At 37.2% G+C, this 21,209-nt stretch overlaps 1 protein-coding gene across 4 annotated transcripts in view; it reads right to left on the reverse strand.

Annotated features, from left to right (window-relative positions):
- Positions 1-4,157: 4,157 nt before the first annotated feature.
- LOC101423176 (zinc finger protein 709-like) overlaps positions 4,158-21,209 on the reverse strand; it is a 144,341-nt gene continuing 127,289 nt past the window's right edge. For 2 of the 4 annotated variants that reach the window (XM_071207797.1, XM_071207798.1), the window contains 4 exons: positions 12,203-12,288; positions 9,839-9,961; positions 8,310-8,401; positions 4,158-7,864 (listed from right to left, as the gene is read on the reverse strand). In XM_071207797.1, coding sequence (XP_071063898.1) covers positions 6,236-7,864; positions 8,310-8,372 — 1,692 coding nt within the window. In that variant the 5' untranslated portion in view covers positions 8,373-8,401; positions 9,839-9,961; positions 12,203-12,288 and the 3' untranslated portion in view covers positions 4,158-6,235. Of the gene's footprint in view, positions 7,865-8,309; positions 8,402-9,834; positions 9,962-12,202; positions 12,289-21,209 lie in introns of all 4 variants that reach the window. The other 2 variants (XM_004463542.5, XM_058275463.1) reach the window with 1 other exon arrangement.

Below are 21,209 nucleotides of genomic sequence, written 5' to 3' on the forward strand. Positions count from 1 at the left end.
AAAAATGCCCTGGAGTGTTTCAAGAGCAGACTGGAGCTAGAGGAAGAATCAATGAACTTTAAGACAGACACTTTAAGAGTCAGGCTGAGGAGACAGAGAAAAATATTAAAAGTGAAAATATCCTAAAACATCTGTGGAACACCATGAAGGATACCAATACACACAGTATAGGAGTGCCATATACCTCTCCTTATACTGTTTAGAGTATCAAATGTGAAAGACAAGAAGAGAGCTCAGAAATCTACAAGAGAAAAGAAATATTTAACTTACAAGGGAAGCACAACTAGATTTGAGTGCTGACTGATTTCTCATCAGAAACCCTGGTGGCCAGAGGGCACTGGGTTGAAATACTTTAAGTGCTAAAGGAAAACAAATACCAACCAAAAATTTATATCTGGTGAGATGCTCTTTCAAAAATGAGGGAGAAATTAAGACATTCTCAGATAAACAAAAGCTGAGGGAATTCAGCACCCCTAGATCTGTTCCACAAGACATGCTAAAAGGAGTTTTTCAGACTGAAATGAACATATACTAGAAAGTGCTTCAAAGCAGCATAAAGAAACAATGATTTGAAGTAAAGGTAACCATTGGGGTAATTGTATTTTTTGGTATGTAACTCCACTTCTTCCTTTCTTCAAGTGTTAAAATGCAAATGTATAAACAATACATCAAGATTTTTGTACATACAATGTACAAAGACATAAGTTGTAATAAGTATATGAAAATGATGGGGGGGGGCAATGCTTTGCAGTATACATGCATGCCTTTGAAGTTAAGGAGGCATCAAACTGAAGAAAATTGTTATATATTTTGTATGTTACATTTTAACCCCATAGTAACCACAAGGAAAACAAATGAAAAATGCATTCAGATAGAAATGAGAAGGCAATCAATATGGTACAACACAAGAACGTGAATTATTATAAAACAGGCTTAAATAGAAGTGAGGCACAAAAAAAGTATGACTTACAAAGCTTAAATAATGACAGAAAAAGTCCAATATAATCAGTAGTGCTCTTAAATGTAAATGAAATAAATTCTTCAGTCAAATGGTAGAAAGTGACAAAATGGATTAAAAACTATATGCTATATGCAAAAACTATATGCTACTTGCAAGAGTCTTATCTTAAATTCTAAATACAAATAAGTTGAGGGTGAAGGGATTGGAAAAATATGCCATGCAGATTGTGACCAAAAAAGAGCTGAAGTGGCAATACTAATACAGGACAAAATAGTCTTTAAATCCAAAGCATAGGGAAATGGATATGGCTCAGGATACTGGGCTCCCACTTACCACATGGGAGGTGGCTATTTCAGATCCCAGGACCTCCTAAAGAAGACAGAGCTGATGCAATGGGCAAATGCAGCAAGCTGACACAAGAGAATACACAAGGAAAAAAACATAATGAGAGACACAATAAAAGCAGGGAGCAGAGGTTCCTGATGCCTTCTAAAGAAGACAGTGTGCTGACATGATGAGCAGGTGCAGCAAGCTGATTCAGCAAGATGATGCAACAAATTCTGGAGGAAAACGTAATGAGACACACAAAAAAGCAAGGAGCAGAGGTGGCTGAAGTGATTAGGCACCTCCCTCCCACATCAGAGGTCCCTGGTTCAGCTCCCAGTGCCTTCTAAAGAAACAGGAAAGAGGAATAGACACAGCAAGTGCAAACAACAAGGGGGTGGGGAGAAATAAATGAATAAAATAAGTCTTTTAAAAAAAGCATAGATGAAGGATAATGATGTTCATTACATATTGAGACAGGGGACAACTGAATAGGAACATGAAACAATTATGAATATGTATGCAAATAACAGCAAATCCCAAAAAACCATACAGCAATAACAGACATATTTGAAGAAACAAACTGCCAGTTCTACATTAATAATAGAAGACTTTAAGACACCACTCTCAATAAGGAATAGATCATCTAGTCAAAATATCAATAAAGAAATACATGTCTTGAATGATATGCTCAACCACCTAGACTTAACAGACATATAAATACTGCTATTGACAAAAACAAAATACATATTTTTCTCAAGAACACATGGATCATTCTCCAGGATAGACTATATATTGGGTCAGAAAACAAGTCTCAATAAATTAAAAAATATTGAAACCATACATTATATATTCTCTAGTCACAATGGAATGAAGTTAGAAATCAGTAACAGAGGGAGAAAGGGGAAATTCACATATATGTGGAAATGAAACAATATAATCTTAAACAAGCAATGAGATAAGAATAAAAAAAACACAATTAGGAAATATCTTTAGGTGAATGAAAATGAAAATACAAATACCAAAATTTTGGGGATGCAGTGAAGGTCGAGCTGAGAGGGAAATTTATAACTCTAGATGTTTACATTAAAATTGAAGAAAGACTTCAAAATAATGGAGCTTACCTCAAAACTAGAAGAATGAGAAGAAAAGTAAACTAAACCAATATAAGCAGAAGAAAGGAAATAAAAACTACAAGAGCAGACAGAAATAAAACAGAAGACAAAACTCAATAGAGCATTCACAAAACCATAACTTGATTTTTTATAAAGATCAATAAAACTGACAGTTAAGTAGACTGACAAGAAGAAAAGAGAAAGCATACAAATAATGAAAATCAGAAATGAAAAGGGAGATATTACTACTATAGCTCCTGAAATATAATAGGGCCATAAATGGATTCTATGAACACCTGTGTCTTAGTTTAATATGCAGTATATTTAATGAAATCTTCCAATATAACAAAAAAAACAACAAATTTTAAAAAAAATGCTAACATATCTCTTCAAAGGAACATAAAGATATTCTGAGAAAGCACATTTAAAGATGCTCAACATCATTACCCATTAGGGAAATGTAAATCAAAACCACAATGAGATACTCTTTCACGCTCATTAGAGTAGATGCTATTAAAAAATAAAAATTATGTTTTGGAGAGAATATGCAGAAATAGGAATACTCATTCATTACTGGAGGCAATATAAATTAGCACAGCCCCTGTGGATAACACTTCGGTAGTTGCTCAGAAAGCTAAGTATATGCCTAGTATATGAATTGGCAATCCCAATGCTTGGTATATACCAAAAATAATTAAAAGCAAAGGCTTGAACAGGTATTTGCATACTGATATTCATAATGGCATTATTCATAGCTGCTAAAAGATGGAAGTAACCCATGCCCATCAACAATTTAAATTTATACTAAAATATGTTCTATATACACAACGGAATATTTTTAAACATTAAAAATAGAATGAAGTTTTAATACAAGCAACAACATGGATGATCCCATCATACCATGCTGAGTGAAATGTTAGACTCAAAAGTGAAAATACTGTGTGATCTCAGTGATATGAAATAATTATAATCAACCCAGTCTAGATGGAAAATATATAACACAGTTTACCAAGAGAGAGGATGGTGACAGGTAATCATCACTAATGCTTAAAATTTATGGGGTTTCTATACAAATAGATCCTGCACCACTGCACATACCAGTACTGAAAATAATTGTATGCTCTGCATCAAAAGAAATTCTGGCCATCATGTTTGGGGAGTGACAGACCATACACCTCAGTGCTCATGCCTCTTTGCATTGTCAAATGCTTTCTTACTGGTGGAGAAGACGACCCACATAACTCACAAAGCACCTTGTATCTGTGGCTGAACAGTATTACTCCTTCAAAAGGTTATTATATGTGCTCTCAGAGCACATGTTGGAAATGGGGGGGGGGGGTACCAAGAGCTCTCAGGTCCTCCTCAGCTTAGAAAACTCCATCTCATGCTGGATCCTGGGTAATCAGAACACTTACCCAGACAGTGCCCAACAGGGTATCATCAAATAGAAGTGGTAAATTCAGGACCATTCTTGCCATAGTCCCCAGGAAGTGACACACTTGCATTAGTGGGTGGTGAGACACCCATCACCAGTAATCTTGATGCAATACCGAAGGCCTTGCTCTCCCCTGCATTGGCATCCTGAGGACACCTGATGCTGAATGCTGGTTCATTGATGGATTAGTGACGTTGAATCCATCTGGCATTATATCTATATATAATGGAAGTGATGAGAGAATACAACCTTTTTTGGGTCTCTATTTAGAGTAAAGTATTCTGTCAATATTACATAAAATATGAGGTGAAATGCTTAGTACGGAAATACTTACAGTGGTTCCAATTTTATTAGGAAAGCATTTGAAAGTCTTTTAAAACCATACATTAATTTAATGTAAGTTTTCTATATTTCCATGCTCTGGATTTTAATTTTCTAAAAATTGTCAAGGACAGGATTTCCAAATGTCAGTCATCATAATGGCACTGCCTATGATCTTGAAAGTTTTGGAATCTATTACATATTTGATTATTAACAAGATGATTATTGAAGTGCATTTTGACTGATATCCCTACTGGACAATTAGCAAGGGGTTGTGGGAATGATATGGAACTCTGGCACAATGAACTACTGTGTGCATGACTCTCGTGCTGAAAGATACATTCTGGTCACTGAGATGAACTACTGTTTCCTCTAAGATGAGGAACAAAGTGACCATATCTGTTCCTTCCATTCAGATATTTAATCCTGACCCAGGAGAGACAACCAGATAAAATCATTTGCTCTAGAAGGTTTCAAAGTCACAGACTTCACACACATTCTCCTATCCCCAAACCTATAATATTTCCACTATAGACATCCATAAAATCTGCCCTCAGATACCAAATCATTTGCATAAACCCCTCAAACAATATCATTCTCAGAAACTTAATTACTAATGAATACAACCTCTTTGATCTCTGAACAAATGATTTCCCATGATTTTTCATTGAAAATATTCTCTATCATGAATTTTCTGGAAATCCCTCAAGGGGTTTCATACTCCTAATAAAGACTTTCCCTTTTATTTCATGTTTTTTAGTTATTCTTAGACTGAGATTTCACACCAAGGCTTGGGTTTGACTGAATGATAGCATACATCACTTACAGAACTCCTGTGGAGTTCACTCATTTTATTTAAAGGATAAATTAGAAATTAAGACAATCCAGCTTTGAGTAAAGTATAGAATTCCTCTCAAGTGATTTCTCTAATTAGCTTATGAGTTAGTGTTAGATGAGGCCTCCCCAATTCCATTATATTGACATTATGCATTCTCTCATGGGGTATATCATCTAGCCAACGACTAAGGGCTTTTCTACATAGATGACATGCACATGGATTCTCTGCCATATGAATGCCCTTGGATTATGTGAAGTAGTACAGGTGACTGCAGGAACTTCCAAATTCATGACAGTGTTTCTTCACTATGTAAGTTCTCTATTACATACTTCACTATGTAAGTTCTCTATTAGATCTATGGCTGAATCCTCTTTCATACCCAAAACTTTACCTTGTCAGTTATTTCAATTCATTTAATGTCAGAATATTGACCAACAGCTTTCTCAAATTTGTGGCATTCATAGAAATTCTCTCGTTTGAATAATCTCATATTGTCTAATGTTGGAAAAGTAAAGTTTTCCCATGTAGATGATATTACAGTTTCACTTGAGCATGAATTCTCTCATGTTCCTGGAGGGCTGAACTATAAGTGAAAGTTTTCCTACATAGATGATGTTCATGGGGTTTTTCCCTCTAGTGTGACTTCTCTCATATCATTAAGGGGAAGAACAATTAAGATTTTCCAACTTAGAAAATATTCATGGGCTTTCTCTACAAAAGGGGTTCTTAAACTTTTTTTGTTCCACATACTCATTTGTCAGTCAGGTGAAAACAATGAACCCTATCTCAGAATGTAGTGGCAAATAACTTTATGACACTCAACACTGGCATGTCTTTAAATTAAATTTTAGGATATTCAAAATTAATTCAAGCTCATGGACCCTTGAAATCTTTCCATGGACCCTTAGGGCTATAAATGCCTACTCTACGCTGTGAGTTCTGAAATGTTTAAAGGAAGAGCAATGAAAGAAGGGTTTCCTACAAAGATGGCATACCTAGGGTTTCTCTCCAATGTGATAACTCTCAGGTCAACTAAGATTAGAAATATTGATGGAAAGCTTTCTCCCATTAGATGATATTCATGGAGTTTCTCTCTGGTGTGAGTTCTAATGTTTTTATAGGTGAAGAGAATTGAATGAGGGATTTCCTACAAAGATTACAGTCATAGGGCTTCTGTAAGTGTGAGTTCTTTCATGTTATTTAAGAAAAAGGGATTGACTGAAGGTTTTCTTACATATATGTTATTCATGGGGTTTCTCTTCAGTGTGAGTACTCTTATGTTGTTTAAGATAAGAATTTCTACTAAAACCTTTCCCACATAAATGACATTCATAGGGTTTCTCATCAGTGTGAGTTCTCTCATGTTCTTTAAGAGAAAAAGATTGACTGTAGGCTTTCCCACATACATGACATTCATGTGGTTTCTCTCCAGTGTGAGTTCTCTCATGATGTTTAAGGGAAGAAGATGTAGTGAAGGCTTTCCAACAAAGATGGCATTCATGTGGTTTCTCTCCAGTGTGAATTCTCTCATGTTCTTTAAGATGGGAATACTGCCTGTAGGCTTTTGCACATAGGTGACATTCATGGCGTTTTTCTCCAGTGTGAGAAATTTCATGTCGTCTAAGACCAGAATATTGACCGAAGGCTTTCCCACATTGAAGACATTCATGGGGTTTCTCTCCCGTGTGACCCCTCTCATGTTGTTTAAGTGAAGAGGATGTAGTGAAGGCTTTCCCACAAAAACGGCATTCATAGGGTTTCTCTCCAGTATGAATTCTCTGATGTTGTTTAAAGCAAGAATATCGACTGAAAGTTTTCTCACATAAATGACACTCATAGGGTTTCTCTCCAGTGTGAATTCTCTCATGTTCTTTAAGAGAGAAGGATTGACAGAAGGCTTTCCCACATATATGGCATTCATGGGTTTTCTCTCCAGTGTGAGTTCTCCCATGTTTTTTAAGGGAAAATGATTTAATGAAGGCTTTCCCACAGAGGTGGCATTCATATGGTTTCTCTCCAGTGTGATTTCTCTCATGTTCTTTAAGATATGAGTATTGCTTGAAGGCTTTACCACATAGGAGACATTCATGGGGTTTCTCTCCAGTGTGAGAACTCTCATGTCGTCTAAGATCAGAATATTGACCAAAGGATTTTCCACATTGATGACACTCATGGGGTTTCTCTCCAGTGTGAGTTCTCTCATGTTTTTTAAGGGAAGAGGATATACTGAAGGCTTTTCCACAAAGATGGCATTCATGGGGTTTCTCTCCAGTGTGAATTGTCTCATGTTTTCTAAGGGAAGACGATGAAGTGAAGGCTTTCCCACATACATGACATTCATGTGGTTTCTCTCCAGTGTGAGTTCTCTCATGTTCTTTAAGATAAGAATATCGACCAAAGGCTTTCCCACATAAATTACATTCATAGGGTTTCTCCCCAGTGTGAATTCTCTCATGCTGTTTTAGGGAAGATGATTGACTGAAGGCTTTCCCACAAAGATGACATTCATAGGGTTTCTCTCCAGTGTGAGAAAGCTCATGGCGTCTAAGTTTAGAGTACTGACTGAAGGCTTTTCCACATAGATGGCATTCATGAGGTTTCTTTCCAATAAGAGTCCCACTGTATTGTCTGAGGTTAGAGCATTGCGTAGAGGTTTTAGCACTTTGGTGACATTCATATGATTTACTTCTAGGATGAGTACGCTTATGTTGATTAAAAGATGAATGTTCATTGAGGACAGTTGCAAGAGGTTTTCTTAAATAGGATTTCTTTGTCATGTCAATTAATGCATGTTGTGTCACTGCAGATATTTGAGAGGAATCTTCTGGCAAATAGTAACATTTAAAGGAGTTCTTTTGGGTGTGAGATCTCTGCAGTGGGGAATTAGATGAGAGATTGTAAAACATTTGCCCAGATACATGAATTTCATTTCCCTGCATGTGAAATCTAGACTAATCCACTAATGATAGTCTCCAATTTAAATAATTACAACGTTAGTTTCATATATATATTATTCACTTCCATACCCACAGATTTTATAGCCATCTAATTGCAGAGCTATCTGATCAATTTTGAACTTCATGACATTTCAAAGATTATATATATGAAAGCTGCTTATGCAATTCATTTTATATATAAGGTCAGGTTAGAATTTTGTGGTGAGGTTAATTATTCCCTAAATTCAAACTAACAGATTTTTGCTGAATTAGCACATAACCCAAAATTAATGATAATTTCCTGAATTTACTAAATTCCTCATTTATTACATGCCAGGGTATCTATTTGGAATACTACAGTTCACACAATGAAACTTACCAATGACATGATTTTCATAGTGTCTTTCCCACAGATAAGTTGGTTGAAAATCATTTCTCTCATTTCCCATGTTTTAAAGGTGCTTTTACTACCTGTAGTAATTTTTAAAAAAACAAACAAAAAAAACCACAATAAATTGTTAAAGTAGCATTAGGGGGATGAAAATTCTGGAAAGTTCCAAGAATCCCTTGTAGTATGTTTCCATTGTTCATAATTAGCTGAGAAAGAATATCTTATTAATGAATACTCTAGGCATAAGAAAACACAGGATATTAAAATCAGAAAGGATTTTCAGGGATGGAATATGAGAAAAAAAGAAGTCAGGATATCAGGGTGGTAAAAGAGGGAAAATACTTCCAAGAATTGTTGCAGGACAAGGAACATTATGTGAGAGTTTAATTGCAAACACAAATGAACATCCTTTTCCCAATGTCAATGACACTTGAATAGAACTTGAGAAGTGTAAGGAATAAACACAAGACTAAAATTTCCCCAATATCCTTAGCTACATTTTAGAAATCATAACTCATGTGAAATCATAATTCACTTAAGGAATCCTCAAGTTAATATTTTCAAGGACTCCCACTATATCATGAGACCCCTCTTCTACTCATGTGCATGTCCTTAGAGCTCATCTAGGGATTGAGGATATCTTATTTCTTCTTTCCACATTTCTCCTTGTTCCATCTGGGAAAGCACATTCATTTTGTACAACTGATAACCTGTTTGTATGAAAAAATGTTACCTGGAATTTGAGTTGTGATAGTAACAGAGCATGATAAGGATGTACATGGCAGGTTACCAAAGAATAAGTTAAGCTTTAAAGGTCAGTAATGCAAAAATACCTTGAACTCAGATCACTGATAATATTTCAACAGAAAGATGTAACCTGACCTTTTGCCATTTCAGAGAGGACCACTGGTTTTTTCTACCTATGAACTATTACAAAGAAAGATTGTAGAACCTTCTATATTCTAAATGGGGAGAAATCTTTGTTTCCACAGTGATTGTATATTATGTTAAAAATAACCCAGTAAACATAAATTCAAACAGAATAATCTAAATTCTATGTGGAAAAGGATATATTCAATGTTTTTAATACTGTGTTCTGAAGCCTCAGCATGGTCCTTGGAGTAGAATATTTATTTCACCATAGTCAACTATTTATCAATTCAAAAATTTTCATTGAGTTCTCAGCACATCTCTGAATGTTGGAAATTGAAATTCAAGAAGGACATTAAGCTATGGTCAAGAAGATTAAATTCTGTTGGGGTGAACTAGATGGAAATAAAAAGGAAAGAAATTTCATTGAGACAGTTTTATGTTTTATAACAATAAAAACCTATTAAGATTATAAAATATAAGAAAATATGGATTATACAATATGGAAAAGCTGATTAGACATTTGAATAAATAAATTGAAAATGATACACAATAAATATATAGGTAGATAGATTGATAGGTTAGATGGATGGTAGATAGATATAGACAGATATAGATGGTAGATAAATTTTGAGAGTCTCACCCACTGAGTCTAGGTTGTTGATGTTCTCTAGCATCACTTCTCCAAACAGCTTTCTCTGGGATGTGTCTAACAGGTCCCACTCTTCTTGGGTGAAGTCTACAGCCACATCCTTGAAGGTCACTAACTCCTAAAACATCACAAAAATTTGGGTTCAACAGGGTTATTCTTCCCAAAGTCCTGAGTATAATGTTCAAAATAATATCACCAAATAAGCAAAGACTATGTATATTAAACTCAAAATGTGTGTGAGTTTCCAGTAACGTCATTATCAATGTTGAACTGCCGTCTAAATACTGAGTACAAAATACCCCACTGAGAAAGAAAATCACATAACATGGGGTGTGATATACAACTGGAAATTTTCCAATTAACTTGTCATTATCACTTCTTTCTGCTGATTATAAAGCTTTTACCTGAACATGCATAACTAAATCAATCTTTCCCACCAATTTTAAGTAATATCCACAATATGTAATATTTAAAAATGACGGGAAGCGGACTTGGCCCAGTGGTTAGGGCGTCCATTTACCACATGGGAGATCCATGGTTCAAACCCCAGGCTTCCTTGACCCATGTGGAGCTGGCCCATGCGCAGCGCTGATGCGCGCAAGGAGTGCCATGCCACGCAAGGGTGTCCCCGCGTAGGGGAGCCCCATGCACAAGGAGCACGCCCCATAAGGAGAGCTGCCCAACGTGAAAGAAATTCAGCCTGCCCAGGAATGGCGCCGCACACACGGAGAGCTGACACAGCAAGATGACGCAACAAAAAGAAACACAGATTCCCGTGCCACTGACAACAACAGGAGCGGACAAAGAAGAATACGCAGCAAATAGACACAGAGAACAGACAACTGGGGTGGGGCGGGGAGAGGGGGAAGGGGAGAGAAATTTTTAAAAAAAGTATTAAAAAATAAATAAAAAATAAAAATGAGTATGGGGGAATGGATGTGGCTAAAGGGATTGAGCTCCTGCTTCCCACATTGGAAGAACTAGGTTCAGTCACCAGTGCCTCCTAAAATCAAAAACAAACAAGAAAACAAATGAAAAAGCAAACACAGAGGAGCTGATGTGGCTTAGTGGTTGAGCACCAGCTTCCTGCATACAAGGTCTCAGGTTCAATCTCCAGCCCCAGGACATTAAAAAGAATGAGTGTGGTCAGATTATTTCCCTATATAGGTGAACTCATAAGCCTCCCATTTATAAAATCATTCATGAATATATTATGCATTTTGACAAATCAGTTAATGTGCAAATTTCTAAATTCAATTCACAGGTCAATTATTCATTAACATGGCAGGGAACTTTGGAGTAATAACCAGAATTCTGCAAAACTGAATAGGTTTCATACAGAACTCATGACCAGTAATACTGCTTTCCTCAGTACTATATAGCTTAAGTATTCACTACAATGTTTAAATACAGACAGCTCAAGGTAACAAGCAAGGGACTCCTGAGACCATTTACTGATACATGGCCACAGATTGACCATTTCTTTGGTAGGGGACACCCCAATCTCAACATTTTTAGGGTTTTCACTATCTTTCTTTATTTTCATCTCATCTGCCTGTTAAAGATTTAAAGAATTGTGTTCATTGCTTCTGGTCTCTCCAAATCTTCAAAAATTTTTAATGAGACATAAATTTTATTCTACCTATTATACAGTTCCTGAATACACAGCCACAATGAAGAAATAATTCCATACTTAATCCATTTATAAAATTTGAATTAAAATTTTGGATGTACAAAATTGGAGTTATGAAATTTGAACAACAGTAGTAAGGGGAATTTTAATTTTCTTTTTAAAAAATATTTCAAAATGTGCAAAAATATTCCATCAAAACTTTTAAGATAATTAAAATTGGGGAAGATAAAAAAGATGCATTTCCTTTAATATACCAACCTTGTTACATTCTGGCAAATATGTCTACCCATACACCTCACTCCCTGTATAGCTGGCTTGATTGAATGCACCAGTCGAAAACTCAGTCTCCACTCTGACTGTAAACTTCTGCTCTTACTCATCTCTATCACCTCTAGGTCAGTCTCAGGCACTGACATGATTCATGAAAACATTATTTCTCCAATGAGGCCAAGGTTGGGTGAGAAAAAGAAAAAAGCTCTTATTTTTTCATATATGAATGGCCTTTATGGAAGCTGAAAACAACTCTTGTAATCATTGGAAGGAGATTACTTATTGCTCAGTCCCTAACTTACCTTAATTATTCAAGAGTCATGTATGAACTTAATTTAAGCTCAGTTCTTTGAATAGTTCCTGAATGCACTTGCAATATCCACACTAACAGGAGAAATGTTCCCATCTCTTGGCAGCAGAGGTACAATTTCAGTTAAAGAAGAATTCTCTACTCACCTGTGATTGCATTGTAAATATCTCAGCTGGCACCTAACTTACTCTGGATTTTCACTCACAGCCAGACAAGCAGAAGGTGACCAAATCTGAGAATGCAGAAAGAAGCCTTAAGATTCAAATCTTGACCATAATTTTCATGATCACCAAACCCTTCACCTGGGAATAACTCCAGACAAATCAACAACAAGAACTTGAAGTGTGCTCCAAGAGAAATAAGGGAAGGAATCTCCTTTCCCAGGGTCAAAAAACTGGAGCTTTTTTCTTCTCTGGCTAATAAAGATTATATGATTACTTTCATTATACAGATAAGAACATGAAAATCCATGAATTGCATTTAATAATTAGTCCGCAATGTTCAGAGCTTTTAAATCAACCCTGATACCAAAACATAGGAATCCCTGACCAAAATCACATCTGGAATTAGGTCCTTACCACCAGAGAATGGAGACTGGATTTTCTCACTTATAATTATTTTTTGTTTCTGCATTAGCATTGGTTCTCTCATATGCATTTCTGTCTTCTGGACTCTCATTCCATTCTGCTCTATCCTGAACCTAACCTTCTGGATACACTTGTCCTAAATCATCTTAGTTCTTCCATCTGTGGTGTTTAACAATGCAACCCCCTCAGCACTGAGTTCTACAGCTCACCCCAATATATTTGGAAATCAACCAAGGAACTTAAGAATATATTTTATTATTGGGTTGATCAGAGCTAGGATTAACTTAGCCATTTGTACCTTGAGTCTAGGAAGAAAATGATTGTTTTCAATATATTTGGAGAATTATTATATTTTTATAAATTTAATCTCAGCAACCTGCTAATAAAGGTTAATTTACCCATTTAACTAATGTCCTAAACAGAGGTTCAGAGAGCTAAAGTAATATGGCAAACTGATGTGGCCAGAAAAAGACACAACTAGAGTTTGAATTTTTTTCCTGTATCCCAATTTAAAATACCTTAAGGTTTACATTCCACACCTAGGTATTACCTCGAATGCCACAGCTCCCTTCAATAATCAGATCCTCACCAGACTGTAAAAACTTCCTTTTCATATAGTTTGTACCCCAATAACACCCCATGCACAGGTTCTCCTGTCACAAGGAAACCTCCATTGCATTGAACCCACTTCCCAAACATTAGTTTCCACAACATGTAAATATAATATTTACTGTCAGATGTATTCCAAGGATACATATTTCAGCATATCCTTCCTGAGAACATTTCTGATGTCACTGTATTTACCACATCTGTCAATAAATATCTTACTGTTTCCCACATCTGCCCTCACAGGAGGTTACTCTAATTTCCCATCATGTTTATTACTGCATGTCACACAGCACACTACTAAGCTCTTGCTCTATATCTAAATGTAGAATCACAACAGACTATGTCTTGATAACTGAATCATTCTTACATCTTCCATAATCACTTCAAGTCCCATTGCTTTTTGTGTTTTTTTGTGTGTGTTTGTGTTTACTTTCATTCATAATATCTCCAAATTGGAAACATCTCATATGTCCATCAACAAGTGAATTGATAGGCAAATTGCAATATATCTGTATGGTGAAACTATTGCTCAACAATGAAAAGGAACAAAGTAAAGTACATGCAACAACTGATTGAATAAAAGAAGTAGCCCCAAATAGTGTTTACTGAATGAATCCATTTACATGAAATTTAAGAAGAGGCAAAAACTAATCTACTGGAATACTGATTGCCTATGGGGAAGGCAGTCAACTAGAAAGGGTCATGAGAGAATTCTCTAGGCTGATGGAAATGTTTAAATGTTTAGTGGGGTGGTGATTGTCCCAATCAAAACCCACTGAATTTTGCATTTTAATATCCATGCATTTCACTATATATACATTTTACTTCAGTAATAATAATAACAACCCATGAACTAACTCCAACCCATGTTCTGAAGCATATGACCACTGGTATGCAAAAGTCCTTTGATGTATGTACATAACAAAAAGCTCCAACAGGGACAGGTAACTAGATTCATTCTTCATGATGACCATTACAACCAGGGGTTATTAATGTTACTCCCTCAGTAACTGGGGTTCCTAGGTGGCCAAAACATATTTTATTAATGGACAATCCATGACCAAAATAACCAACATGGACCAAGAGAAAGAAAAACCAAGGTTTTACGCTCTACAAGAGTTGCCTGCTTTTTTCCTTGTAATACCACTATTGCATGGTATAGAGCTGCTACAAAAGAGACTGCCAAAATATTTGACAGATGAGAGAGGGAAAGAAACAACACAATAGGAGGGAGGAAGGAGGAGGGGGAAAAAAGGAAACAAGTCAAGGAAGAAACACAAAGTGTATAAAGCTGTGGGCAAAATTCTAAAAGGCTTTGCTGCATTTCTCTCTTATGCCGGCTGTCCTCATATCTTTGGGAAAAACAGTCATTTATTACAAGCCACCTCTCAAATGTGATAATCCTAGTCAATCTAAATGTCTACTTCTTCTGAACTGCTTCCTGGAATGAAGTTTCAATGCTGCATCTATATTGTAATAACACAAGCTATTTCTGAAAAATGGAGATGCTTTTCAGGCCTCCCTCCAAGCTGTGAACTCTCATTGTTTTAATACCACATATTCTCACATTTCACATTACTTTTATGAGATGAGATCAACCTCCATGTAATTTAAGAAATCATCTCAACTTATCACCATAATAACTATCATTATTCCTGCATTCGTACCCATTAGTTACTTTTCTCTCATTTGAGGGTCTTGTAACCTAATTAAGTTGAATGTTTCCAACTGAATTCCTGTCTTTCCTATACCTTTTTAAAATCTTTACCAGCAACCTCTCTTTCTTATCACAATCATCTTGTCATTTAATCTTATTGTTTCTCTTCTATTATGAACCCAAATGCATGCTGTCCCTATTTCCTCTCTTGTAACTGATCTCCTCTTCCTTATTTTACAATCAATCTACACGAGTACTTTTACCCTTTCCTTACACTACCTTAAATGGTAACTTAATAACATCATTGACTCTCTCTTAAATAAATCACCCTACTATCCCCATGAATAAATCAAGTCTGTGTCTCAGTCAATAACTTGGAAGCAAAGAAGAATTGGACCTTTCAGCAACTTTCCATTTCATAGACTTCTGTAACCTCAGTTCTGTGAGTGTATTTAAGCTATTTCAATAAGTCCTTCTTGTGTTCATTGTGGCACTCCTCAAGCAATAATTTTAGAACATCTCAAGACTGAATTGTAGCCTCCTTTCTCTCACTTTTCTGTACACTGACATGAAAATCTCACACATTTATTCAATTGCCTCAATTTATTCCACTGTTGGCTTCAAAATAACAATGTACGTCTCTATTTTCATAGACAGAGGCACAAAAAATTCAATATAACTCAAGACATTATCAATACTACCACCACAGAAATTTTTTAAAAAATTCTCTTCTAGAGCTTACTCTGAATAACCTAGATGCCAAATAAGATGAATGTAATCAAGCTATGGCACCTTAAAAATATTGTTCTTCAAATTCTTTAAATTTAAGTTAGGACTTCTCCAGGCATCCTCTGACTGAATAAGAAATCACTCAGAAACTCCCAAATACATTTATGTTGAGATATTATTTCATCAATGACCACTATAATCATCCTTCATTTCCATAGAAATCCACTCACTTGCCAACATCATACACATGATCCTTCAGTCCCTGTTTTGTCATTTCCTCAGAGACCTCTTCACTGAACTCTGACCTAAGATAGCCATTGCCCTTCCTATAGCCTATATTACAAAACCCACTCTTAGAAGCTAATATCACTCTATTATCAAAACCAGATAGATACTACAAAAATGAAATTACAGACCAATACCTCTAATGAATATAGATTCAAAAAGCTCAACAAAATAAAAACTGAATCCAAAAGCACATTAAAGGAATTATAAACCATTATCAAGTGGGTTTTATCCCAGGTATGCAAGGGTGTCTCCACACAAGAAAATCAATGAGTGTAATAAACCACATTGATATATTTGTTCATTTGTCTTTCTCTCCCACTGGTATAGTTGCATAAAATTCTTCCTGAATTTTAATATATTAGGTGAGTTTCCCCTTTCAAGACTAATACATATTAAAATCCAGAGATATTTTTTATCAACAATAATGTAACCTGATCTAAGATAGCCTGGGTCCAACTGGCTACAGTCAAATTAAATAATAACTTCTTTTTTTTTTTTAAAGATTTTATTTTTATTTATTTCTCTCCCATTCCCCGCCCCCCCCCCCCAGTTGTCTGTTCTGTATGCATTTGTTGCATGTTCTTCTTTGTCCGCTTCTGTTGTCAGCGGCATGGGACTCTGTGTTTCTCTTTTTTGTGTCATCTTGTATCAGCTCTCCATGTGTGCGGCACCATTCCTGGGCAGGCGTGCTTTCTTTCGCGCTGGGTGGCTCTCCTTACGGGTCACACTCCTTGCGCATGGGGCACCCCTATGAGGGGATACCCCTGTGTGGCACGGCACTCCTTGCACGCCATCGGCACTGTGTATGGGCCAGTTCCACATGGGTCAAGGAGGCCCTGGGTTTGCACCCCGGACCTCCCATGTGGTAGACGGATGCCCTAAGCACTGGGCCAAGTCTGCTTCCCAAATAATAACTTCTGATTAAAAAGAAAACAAATTAGTACACTCCTGCCTGGTTAAAATTCTCTCCCTTACTCAAGAACCCAAATGGACTAGGAAGGCACAAAATCCAATTATTAATGAGGCTGTTTTCACCACATATGTACTTTGGAGTTTGTTTCTCTCTAGAAAAAGGACTATTTTGAAGGCAAACTTTTACATAGTTGAGAACATTTAACATCATCGTTCTATAATTCAAAAGACATCTTGCTTAACACAGCTGTTAGTCAAGATAAATCTGCAGAGATGGATACAGGACATGTTACATTACACCAAAAATGTATAAAAGCCTATAGGCTAAAATGTAAACCATAGTGTAAAACATAAGATAACTAAAAATTTGGAAAATTGTATAGTCTAAAATATGAACCATAATGTAAACCCCAGTTGAACTGTGTTTGAAAGCTGTTGTTTCAATATCTGTATATCAAATATAATATGTTCGTTCATGTAAAAGATCATTGCTGGGGAAGGGACAAAGTGTTTGATGTTGGATATGTGGGAGTACCATATATTGTACATATGAATTACCATGATCTAAAACTTTTCTGAAGACAAACTTAATAACCAAAAAAAAAAAAAAGAAAAGAAAAAGAAAGGATGTAGACACTGAGGAAGAAATGAAAGAAACTGCCTTACCACTGTTCATACAAGGCAACGCTTATTGCAGTGATGATAGGCAAAACATCAAAAACAAACCTTTTTCATTTTTTCATTTTTCTGATACCCCAGTTTATTTTTACTTTATTTAATTTTTCTAAATTAGTATGTATTCTATATCTAACCTTTAAACCGACCACTATATTCCATTCTACTATTAATGGAACCTGGCAACATATTAGGCTTCATTTTTGAATAAGTTTTGGACCACAGAGAGGTTCAACTATGGCAGGGGAGGAACACTGGTGTGGGGTGTTATTGATGGGGGGCACATGGTTGGGAGGGAGTTTCCCAGGGCATGTATACAGGGTACATAAAAATGTTTGAATACTGTCATAGTGGTTACAGTTAAAAACAACAACTAAAGGAGTGCTGACTTCCTAGTCAGGGGAGCTCTATCACATTCCCCAGTGGAACAGCAACAATCCCCCAAGTGCAATAGCAAAGATCAAAAATGAAGTATGTTCCAACAATGAGCCCTTGATACTAAGGACTGTGCTTATGAGCCTGTGTGCCTGAAATAAGAACTAGGTCTAGAGCTGCAGAGTGCATAAGAGTTACCTCTGAGAGCCTCCATGTTGCTCAAATATGGCCACTCTCTAAGCCAAAGTCAGAATGTAAATACATTACCTTCCCTCCAGTGCAGGACATGACTCCCGGGGATGAGCCTCCCTGGTGCCGAGGGATTACTAGCAAGCACCAGCTGATGATGTAACTAGAAAAAGACCTTGAATAAAAGGGTCAACTCAGACCAGCAGAATATCTCAGCCTACATGTAATACCAGGTGTTAAAAACTGCTTCTTGACCTTGAATAAAAGGGTCAACTCAGACCAGCAGAATATCTCAGCCTACATGTAATACCAGGTGTTAAAAACTGCTTCTTGACCTTGAATAAAAGGTGGAAAAGGAAAGGACAAATGAGTTTATATGGCTATGAGTCTCCGAAAAAGAGTCAGGAGGTCATCAGAGGGGTTGTACTTACACACGCCTCAGCAGGGTCCCAGAGATAGCCAAAGTAGATACCAGCCCAGGTATTAGTTCTTCTGAGTGTTACAGAGATCCACAGGTTCCATGGTCATGGCAGATGGCTCTGGAGTTCAGTGCCATGTCAGTTGGCCCTACTTTGGAGTTTGTGTTCCTGAATGTGATGGAGTTGGACTCAGATGTGACCTTTCTACACACGCCTCTTTTGTTACTTTTACCGGACCTGTGGTTGGTGCTGGGATTGGTGTATATTTAGGGGACCTGAATCTCTGGGCTGTCCCTATGAAATCCAGGACCTGAGCCTCAACAGACTTGCAAATCCTACCCTCTGGTTTACTGGACTTATCCCAGCCAGCTAACAGGGAGGTGAAGAAGGTCAACCACCACACCAGGGAGCCAAGAGTACCTACAACTGCAGGCAGGAGAATTGCCTCCATCATCCGTGTGGAATCTAAGCCTCCTCTTGATATAGAGGTGGAGTGGACATAACCATCCCAGAGTCCACAGGATGGAGGAATAAAGTATGGACTAGAGTGGACTTACTGATATTCTACTATGGAACTATTGTGATTAGTAATGGAAGAAAATATAGCATTGATGTGGAGAAATTAGCCACAGTAGCTGCTGAGGGTAGGGAGAGAGAAGAAGAGATATGATGTGGGGGCATTTTCAGGACTTGGGGTTGTCCTGGGTGGTACTGCAAGGGCAGTTGCTGGACACTGTATGTCCTGCCATGGCCTACTGGGTGGACTGGGGGAAAGTGTAAACTATAACGTAAACCATTATCCATGTGGTGCAGCAGTGCTCCAAAACATATTCACCAAATGCAATGAATGCCCCATGATTATGAAAGAGGTTGTTGATAGGGGAGGAGTGGGGTGAGGGGGGTGGGGGCTTTATGGGGACCTCATTTTTTTTTAATGTAACATTTAAAAAAAAATAAATCCACTCAAAGTATACCTTGGGTCTTACACACTTCCTTCTAAAACCCTCAAAATCTGGGAAGTGGACTTGGCTCAATGGATAGGGCATCCGCCTACCATATGGGAGGTCCGCGGTTCAAACCCTGGGCCTCCTTGACCCGTGTGGAGCTGGCTCATGTGCACTGCTGATGTGTGCCAGGAGTGCCGTGCCACACAAGGGTGTCCCACACGTAGGGGAGCCCCATTGCACAAGGAGTGCACCCGGTAAGGAGAGCCACCCAGCGTGAATGCAAGTGCAGCCTGCCCAGGAATGGTGCCACTGCACACATGGAGAGCTGACACAACAAGATGACGCAACAACAACAAAAAAGAAACACAGATTCCCAGTGCCACTGATAAGGATAGAAGCGGTCACAGAAGAAGTTACAGCAAATGGACACAGAGAGCAGACAACTGGGGTGGGGGGAAGGAAGAGAGAGAAATAAATAAAAATAAATAAATAAATCTTTTTAAAAAAGATTAGAAAAATAAAATGAAACTCTCAAAATCAATCTTCCTGCTTTTTCAAAGATACCTCACACTTTTATGGATTTTGGTTGTTCCAGGTAAGTACTGTAAAGTGTTGTGGGCGATTAAGGCAGCATGCATAGAATCTACCTTTCAGCAATGCCGGTAACATGGCCGCCCGAGCTGATACAACAATAGCTTAGGTCACCCTCCCCCCTTCTTTACAGAACCAGTTCCCGCCAAAAGTTCTTACCTCAAATCTGCCTCCCGCCCTAGCAACAGCAGCGGCCAATCCCAGACCGCCACCTATCCTTACCCACCAACCCCCTCCTCCCTAGAGTATATATGCTCAGTCCCCTCAATAAAGTTTTGCAGCTTGATCAGAATACTGTCTTGCTGTTGTTCCTTGTGTCTCTCTTGTCCCATACCATTCTTTCCCTCCTAGGATCCGGAGCTCCCGTTGATCGTCCCGCTGGCCGGGACAGTAAAGCACCTATAGAAGAAGATTCTACTAATCTGTAATTCTGAGAATAACTGAAATCTACCAACATTTTCTCATTCAATTGACTCTCTGTAAGTAGAAACATCTGTGCTGAAAAATTATATTCAAGGAAAAAATTTTAATGTTCTACAGTGTTTATACTTTACTATAAAGCAAGGGAAAGACCATCCAGTATAAGTCTTGTTATATTAAATCTTCCTTCAAACCTCAAAATATTAGGGGTACCCAAAAGAAATGATTAAGTTTCACTGTTGATTTTTTTCTGTAGGAAAACATATAGACCTGTCTAGTTCGATATTAACCAGAACTGTTCTTCTTTGTAGAGAAAAACGTAACATGTAAATATGTTTCACTCAATCTATTATTTTTATCACCAAGTTAGAGACACCAAATATATTATGTATCTTGATGTTAACCAGAGCAGAACACTACAGAAACTCCCCAGCCCATTCCCAGAATTTCAACTCAATGATTAACTTTCTTTGTTCCAAGCCTGTATAAAAGTGTAAGAAAAGCCTTCAACAAGGAAGTCAATTTGAGACTGGTTAGAGCTCTCCTGTCCTCTACTGGCCAATACAACCACTTTTCCTTTCTACTTTAGTTCAGTGTGTCTAATATGCCATGCCAAGAACTGAACCCATAGATTCATATGATCAGCATCATTTCCAGACAATATTCTTCAGGAAAGTAATACTTTATTTTCATAAATGTGTATGTGTTGGGGGTCGATTCTGAACTAGCCCTTCCATAAGTATGGAAACATACTA

The sequence above is a fragment of the Dasypus novemcinctus genome, chromosome 14 (assembly GCF_030445035.2).
Source record: "Dasypus novemcinctus isolate mDasNov1 chromosome 14, mDasNov1.1.hap2, whole genome shotgun sequence".
Classification (NCBI taxonomy): domain Eukaryota; kingdom Metazoa; phylum Chordata; class Mammalia; order Cingulata; family Dasypodidae; genus Dasypus; species Dasypus novemcinctus.